This window comes from Lolium perenne, chromosome 4, assembly GCF_019359855.2.
Source record: "Lolium perenne isolate Kyuss_39 chromosome 4, Kyuss_2.0, whole genome shotgun sequence".
NCBI lineage: Eukaryota > Viridiplantae > Streptophyta > Magnoliopsida > Poales > Poaceae > Lolium > Lolium perenne.
The window spans coordinates 81,021,692-81,030,191 of NC_067247.2; the positions used below are offsets into that span (position 1 = coordinate 81,021,692).

General features: G+C 45.3%; 1 protein-coding gene across 1 annotated transcript; it reads right to left on the minus strand.

The window, feature by feature from the left end:
• Positions 1-1,148: 1,148 nt before the first annotated feature.
• On the minus strand, positions 1,149-7,376 carry LOC127293109 (ATP-dependent DNA helicase DDM1). Its single transcript, XM_051322665.2, has 14 exons — positions 7,162-7,376; positions 6,563-6,907; positions 6,345-6,455; positions 5,545-5,891; positions 5,291-5,477; positions 5,021-5,196; positions 3,572-3,828; positions 3,371-3,475; positions 3,166-3,260; positions 2,931-3,050; positions 2,182-2,301; positions 1,953-2,051; positions 1,773-1,874; positions 1,149-1,631 (listed from the first exon to the last, which is right to left on the minus strand). The coding sequence occupies exons 1-14, from the start codon at positions 7,270-7,272 to the stop codon at positions 1,404-1,406; spliced, it is 2,403 nt and encodes an 800-aa protein (XP_051178625.1). The 5' UTR covers positions 7,273-7,376; the 3' UTR covers positions 1,149-1,403.
• Positions 7,377-8,500: the final 1,124 nt, after the last annotated feature.

Genomic DNA, 8,500 nt, shown 5'->3' on the forward strand with positions numbered 1-8,500 from the left:
GGATGGAGTATTGCTGCATCCGAAATTGACGATCTCACAAATTTACGGTGGTTGGGACGTTTTTTATTTCACCATACCAACTCCTCCCAGAACTACCAGCCACTAGCCCACTAGCCGGTGGAAAGTATTATGCGTGACGCACGGGCACGCATAACAGACCCAATGTTGGGGGAACTGCGTGATGAGCGTGCAAAATATTGGCATACATTTTGCCGTTGGCCTGAATTTCGTGCGACACGCACACACTCAACTGCAAATAGACCTCCTAATCTGTTCCTGAACTGTGTTCTCGCTCGGTCGATCGCAGCTAAGTTGAACCAGCAGCCGTGCCGTGGGGGCATCGACAAGTTCCAACGGCTAAAATAACAGGCATGCACAGATCTAGTTTCACCCATGGATATCCAGTCACAAGAATCCGTCTAGACAGATAGGATTGCTCGAAAGGGACATCTGAAAATGGTGATTTGCCCACGTCGGTGACCACCACGCCCAGGCCGACAGCTGGTCTTAGGTATGACGAACAAAGGCACCAAAATGGGACACCTAAAGAGGGTTTGTTGGATTGATTACATTTTATATGTGATCATTGAGGTGATGCAAGGTGCCAATTCCGTTTCCTCTCCAGTTTCATTGCCACGAGTCGCTAGGAGAGCGACTGCTTTTTGTCATCATAGTTCCTCACGCGCAATCTCTGGATGGTTGTGTGTTGATAAAGCCCTGCAGTCCAGCACTGCAGCGAAATACTCTTGTATAATCTCTTGATGGTTGTGTGAAAAGGGGGCGGTTTTCATCAATCTTGCTTTTCTTTTTCTAAAGGCAGGCCATTATTAACTAAGGTAACAGAGAGCTTTCTTTTGTTAGGCGGAAGGGAGCATCAGACGGTGCCTCGAAAGTATTTTGGGCGACTGTTTGGGGAACCGTCTTGTGTATCTTCTCCTTTCGCTGGCACCGTGGTTCTTTGCTTAAACTACCCATGACAGGACCAAACATTTCTTAACAGTCAAGAGTTTGTCATGTACTTTTGCTTTACAAAAGCTTCAAGTAGCCGGATCTAATTTGTGTCACCACTCATCAGCCGGCTTGAAATGTAAAAAGAACTGTGGCCACGCTACAAATCTAAACAATGCAGCAGCAACACCACAATGCCATTCCCGAACTGCTTAGCATAGACTACCATACCACCAACAGTCTTACATAGGTTGGCCTTCGAACAAGGCACGAGCTCAAGTTACAACACAGCTCGCCAAAACATCAGCTTCCTAATCTAGATAGTGCAACGCCCGGTCGATAATTACTTAGGGGGGATACTGTTGTCACGTTACATAACATAGGCTAGTTAGCGGCGAACAAGCCCAAGGACCAAAACACCAAGCGTTGTGTCATTCATAGGCTGCCGACGGGGCTCAGCTGGCGAGCGCAGAGAGCATGCCGCCACCACCCTTGGCTGGAAGCACCACCTCCCACCCAGGCCCTTTCAGTGGGACAAGAGGGGCGGCACCAGCAGCCGCAGGAGCACCTGTGAGGTCAGTCCGTTCCATCAGCTTCAGAAGGTCCTCATCACTGATATCTGTCTGAATCATCCTGTCTTCCTCAGCCTGCTCATCCCTAAGCAGCGCCAGCAGCTCCGCCTCCTGCATTTTCGACAAGGAAAAGACCGCATCATTGAAAATGTCTTGCTTGACTATTTGCTTTTGTGTATGTACTTTTAGTGTTTGATGACTGAAGAAATAATTTACAAGGTCAGCCTATATACACAGAAGAGAAACACTTACATCTAAGGCGTTAGGCTTTGCAGCATCTTGTTGAAACTGTCCCTTGCCGATCACGACATGCTCTAGCTTCAACTTTCCAAAAGCTCTCTTAATAATCCGTCCCTGCAACAACAATATGATGAGCGCTGATGCCACAAAGCATAGCCAAGCAAGAGTCCACAGGTTATCCCTCAACCATACCTCCACAGAATTGGATGTTGCCAACCGGTAAACATGAACTGGCTGTGTTTGACCAATCCGGTGGCATCGATCCATAGCTTGCAAATCCATTTGAGGATTCTACAGAACGAAGCAAATATTAAGCATGTCACAGCTACGAAAGCTAACTGGAGGAAAGCATTATAACCATGGAGCATTTCATTTCATTTGGATTAAACTATCACAGAATGACAGAAAGATAGAAAATTACCCAGTCACTATCATACAGGATGCAAGTATCAGCAGAAGTAAGGTTGATACCAAGCCCACCAGCACGTGTGCTTAGAATGAAAACATTCATGCCACTGTTCAAGTCATTGAAGTCCGCTATCTGCCAGAGGATACCAGTACAAAATATATACTGTGAGATAACAACAGCCACCAACAATTATCTAACAGAAAAGGATAAGCATGTAGAAAGTGTATATTTCAACACATGGCAACCTACATTCTAAATTATTCATGTACACATATAGGAAACTAAAGTTCGTTTGTAAATTAGCACCAAAGAGTATAATGCGATTCTTCCAGATCTAGAATGGCATTTTCATGCGTAGCACAAGGCAACCAAATATGGGTTTATATGGATAAGGATCATTGTTACCATAGGCATTTTCATGCGTATCACAAGGCAACCAAATATGGGTTTATATGGATAAGGATCATTTGTTACGAAAGTAGAAATAGAGATATGATATGTTAGTTTCTATATTTTATCTACGAACACACATCAAAAAGGCTGTCACTTTGTATTAGAAGAACCCACAGAAGGGGCAAAAAGTTATAAAGGCAAAAATCTGTGAAAGCAAAATGCAGAAACAAAAGAAAAGGTTAGCTAGAAGGTGTCTGTCACGCCTACTGTAAACATGCCATGAATAGTTATAGCTCAGTATACACAAGCATATGTAAGACAAATGATATTCAGTAAGTTAGTTACACATTGGAATGCTACCACATTACCTGCTTCCTCCGAACTTCCAAATTAACACTCCCATCAATTCGGCAAACCTTCAGGCCTTTTACCTCCAAATAGTAGTCAAGGAGGTCCAAAACTTTTGTCCATTGCGAAAATATTAGGACCTACAAGCATATCAATTGAACTATATTTCAGGTCTGACAAACAGAAATCATCTATGGTCTGAAATATAAATTGAAATAGTAGATTTAAAGACTAGAACAAGAAGAGAACATCAACCTTGTGGTTCCGTTTGAGTAGAATATCCAGTAATCTGTCCAACAGCTGAAATTTGCCACATTGTTCCAGAAGCTTATCAACAGGTGGATAGAGACCTGTAAACAGAATAAATAAATAAATAAATAAATAAATAACAAGGCAGCTAAAAATAAAATAACCACTCAAATAGAGCAATGCAAAAAAGGACAGGCCAAATGAGACTTACTGTTTGCGTCGAATGCAATATTGAAAAGATCAGGGTGGGCGCAGTTTTTCCTCAGCTGAATGAGTAGATTATTTAGCTTCGTCTTGATGCCAGGTTTACGCAAAACTACAATATAGCAAAAACTTGTTATTAGAAATGTTATTTACTAATGCACAAGGTTAAGTATAAGAATAAAGCACAACATGCATGAGCCTTGCATACCAATATCCATGTTCTCATGCAAGTATTCATCAAATGTCTCCTCAACCAAGTGATTCTGGATTTGCTTCTGATGTTCAGTCATGTTAGCATAAATGATTATCTCTTTCTTTCGTGGAAGCGTGAGTTCTACATCTTCCTTCATCCGCCTTAAAAGGAATGGACGCAAAATGGCATGAAGTTTTGAGACAACAAGGACTCTTTTGTTCTCATCACTTTCTTCCTGTTGTTCCTCGTCTACCTTCCCAGAAAAATCAAACCTGAGAGAAGATTGTCATCAGATGAATGGAGGCAAAATAATACAATTATACATGAAATATATAACAACTTCCCTGTCTGCGTATCAAAAACACCTCATGTTAATGTTAAGGTGTTGTCTGGATAGTTTTTAATAATATGTACATATACATTCATTCCTCAGTAATTCAGTATACATCTTAGCAAAACATAAGACACACAACATAAAAAAATACAAGATCACTATGTACATATAACTTTATTCATCAGTATACATCTTGGAAAAGATATCAACACACAACATAGAAAATATAAGATAAAACTGTACTACAAATTAATAGGCAAATCAACAGACATATACAGCATCCGTTACACAAAATAATCAGACAGAAATGCTGCAACATGTGTTTGCTACTGCAGATATCACATTTCAAATGGGGGTGTTCTTTTAAGGGTCTACATATCCCAAGTTCACAATAATGTACAGAGTGTGCTGTATACTCAAGCAGCTGATATACATGGACCAAGCCCATGAGGAGATCAGCCAGAGAGCACAGGCAGTGCCCCCTGCCGTCTATTTTAAGTAGTCATATGTTTGGGTTGTAATTTTTCAGACTGCAGCTGATATACATGGACCATCTAGCCCATGAGGAGATCAGCCAGAGAGCACAGGCGGTGCCCCCGCCATCTATGGTAATCCCTAATTTTAAGTAGTCATATGTTTGGATTGTAATTTTTCAGACTGTACGATTGAAAACAGGGCCAAAATGCTACTAGTGTTACTACTTATTCCTATATTCTTCTTAATGAATGGGCAGCTCCTCACCAGGTTACCAAAAAACCCGACGATTCAAGAGTTGCATGGGTAGTAAAATTACAAAAATTACCACCTATATTTATGCTTATGCCAGGAAACTGATATCTCAACTAATTAAATTAACAGATTCTTTTCAACTGATTTATTTATAATATACACTCAAGGACTGAATACTGATAACTTTAGGAATCATGACAAAACAGGCATATGTCCAGTTAGACTCGCACATAGATCAACACTCAATATAAAATCTAACTAGTGGCAGAGAAAAACTATTTTAGAGCTAGACAAATGTCGCATTGGATGATTATCATCAATAGAAGGCGAAAAAATATGGAGAGTTACTAGATAGAATAGAGCGCTGGCAGTGATGCATGTGTTAGCTCAGCGGATCATACCATGACTCAAATTCCTCATGGGATGAGAATATATCAGGCAAAATGAAGTTCAACAGTGACCACAGCTCTGCTAGGTTATTCTGAAGAGGTGTTCCGGTCAAAAGGAGCTTGTTATCCATCGGAATGCGCTTTAACTCCCTCAATAATTTACACTTAGTATTTTTCAACCGATGGCCCTGGAAAGAGAAGTATCGGCATTAGGCATAAATACATAGGGAAGGGGGAGAAATTTACAAGGACAATAATTCAGAGCATGTGCTATTCCATTACCTCATCTACAACAACATACTTCCACTTATAATTAGCAAGAAGCCTCGCATCATACATGGCCATCTCATATGAAGTGATTATTATCGGAAAATCAGGACCGGTTGTTTTGGGCATGTGTTTTCTCCTCAACTCTGCCCGAGCATCTTTAGTTCCATGGTAAATTATACCATTCACAGATGGGGTGAACCTGAAATTAAGAATTCCATGTAAGACAGCAGACTAAGCACAGTATATCACAATTCTGGATACTTTACCTTGTTAACTCATTCAACCAGTTTGACAGAGTTGAAAGGGGAGCAATAACCATGTATGGACCGTGCATACCATTCCCTTTGAGATGGGCAAGAAATGCAATTGTCTGGATCGTTTTCCCAAGGCCCATTTGGTCAGCTAATATCCCATTCAGCCCATTTTGCCACAGTGAAATTAGCCACTTAACACCCTTTATCTGGTAAGATTTCAACTTTCCACCAGTCAATAACGGAACAAGGTTGGCTTGCTCTTGTTCCCACTTTTCTTCTTCTGTGAGTGTACCATCAGCAGCAGCACCGTCTTCACGCTTTCTTGTAAGCATTGCTGCCACTGCTGTCTTAGCCTTCTTCTGAAAAACATTTCGATTTCGGTTGTCAGAAGAAAGATAAGGTTAATCAATGAACATGAACAATTTTCCTATAAATTCTTATCACTACTGATAGATCAAGTTATCCATTTAGAAATTGAAACAAATGGCGTTCAAGTGACATCAACAAGTCCAAACTAGTGTAGACATTCAGAACATTGTGCTGCAACAAATCTTGATTAGCTCGCTTAGCTAAGATTTGTAAAAGTAATGAGGGCATCTTGAGGAGTGAACATCAATTGTTCAAACGCGCACCCTAGAACTATCCAATCAGCAACACAAGTTATAATACAAAGTCCATTGAGCAGGTAACACAGACTACACAGTATACCACAGTACAGCAAAGGTATATGACAAAAAAAAGAAACATCTGCATAATCTGGTAGACAGCCAAAGCATACACAGAGTATAATATATGAAGTCTGATAAACTCACGTCATTATACTGCGGCTTAGCATTGGACTTCCTCTTCCTGCCACGCCCTTTCTTCTGCTCCTCCACAGGCTCCTCCTCCTGCTTGATTTCAACAGCTTTCTTCGGTGTTGACTACAGGCAATAAGTCACACCAATGTCAACAGGAAAGGGCGAATAACTAGCAATAACAAGTGCCGAAAGACATTTAGAAAAAAAAAAACGGTGGGAGAGAGCCGTACATGCACATCGGTGATCTGGTCCATCTTCTCGAGCAGGAACTCGGAGTAGAGCTGCGTCTGCGTGAGCAGCTCGTCCAGCTTGTTGAACCGCGCCTTGGGGTCGGCAGCCTGCCTGGCGGCCTCCTCCCTCCTCCGGGCCTCCTCCTCCTCGTCGGCCTTGATCCGCGCCTGGCACAGCTCCTCCTCCTCCTTGGCCATGACCTCCGTGATGAGCGCCGCGTCGCCGTTCTTGGCCTCCAGGTCGATGGGCAGGGACGACGGCGCGTCCAGGAACTCCTCCGCCGTGTCCTCCACCTTCAGCGTGTCCAGGAGGGCCGCCTTCTCGACCTTGGGTTCCGGCATTTTCTGATTTTTGCAGAGGAAAATAATCGCGTCAGGAATCGAAACCGCTAGGAGAAAATACAAGCATCGCCCCCAAAACTGTGTTTCCATCATTGGATTTCGACATTTTCCGGGGTTTTTCGCACGGGAAAAAACTCAGATTCATGGTGCTATTTAATCGAAACTGTCAGAGAATCCGAACTGACAAAATACAGAAATCGTCCACAGAGGAAAACAACCGATAGATCTAGAAATGGAGGTTTGTAGGAATAAACCACCTCGTCCCCGAGAACTGATATCGGCGAGTCAGCCTTTCCGTTGGCGGCGGCGGTGGTGTCGGGGACGGCGGCGGCGGGTTCGACCTTGACCCCATTGGCCATGGCGACCATCTGGGCTTCGGAAGGCGCCGAGGCCGGCCTCGGGGATGGCCGACGGAGTCGAGGAGGCGGGCTGGAGCGCCCGCGGCGGACGGACGAAGGGTGGCGGCGGCGGCTGGGAGAGAGAGTGGTTCGTGGGGAGAGGAGGGAGTGTAGTAAACTCTGTGCCGTTTCCGCCGTGGTGTGGCGTGGTTTTACTGCATGAGGGCAGGGCCGGGTGGGTTCTCGCTCGCTGATGTGCGAGCCGGGCCAGAGATTTCTCACTGACGTGTGGGGCCGATGGCGGTGACCCCACCTGTCGGCTGGTAGTGTTGGGCGTGGCGCGGTGAACCGGGAAGGTGGCCCGGGAAATGGGAGGCACGGGCCTCCTCGATCCCTGCAGAGTGGGGTGGTACGGCAGGTCCAGTAGATAGAACCGGTCTTGTGGACTGTTGACACTGGGAAGTGGGTCCCACGTAGAAGGACCACGGGAAACGGGTCTATGTGACGGCGAGGCGTGGGTGGCCCCTGCTACGGCAGAGCAGAGAGAGAAAGGGCGGAGGGTTCGGGCGGGAAAGTGGGAGGATATGGAGAAACTCAAAAGGCCCCGTGGAAAGGTACATATTCACGGAGTTGCCACCAGTCGCGTTTCTCTCTGCTGCTGGCCCGGCTCGTTCGTGTGTAGTGCCGGGGGCATCCTCGTAAATTCGGTCAATTAGGGCGGACGTTCCAAGTTTCAAACTGCGACGCCGTCTGTTCCTTTTTACTGTGCGAGCTGTTCTGGGTGGCCCCGCTTGGCAGTCAGTAGTTTTCGGTGGGGCGCGGTGAATTCGGGTTCGGGGAAAGTGGCCCGAGAAACGGGAGGCATGGCTGGCTCCCTCGAGTTCCGCAGCCGACGGGACGGCACGAACTCGTTCTTCGGATAAACCCGGTCCGTGGACCCTTCTCTTCTGAACGGTAGAAACTTGCTGTACAGTACAGGCCTTGACCTCGTCCACGGGGAAACGGGTGTACGTACGTGGTGGGACGGCTCGTGCTGTGCTGCTGCGGTCGCACGGCATTGGTTGCGCGCAGGCTACGAATGTGAGTGGGTGGCCGTTCAAAATTGTTTTGTTTTGCCTTTCGTTCGCTCCGGTGGCTGCGCCCGGAGTTAATTTTTGACCGTTGGGAGGGAGGACTCGCAGGCAGGATCCGTTGCAGATCGGGTCGTGCTCGCCACCGTGTGCAGGGTGGGGTGCACGGTGCACCAAAAACAATCCGA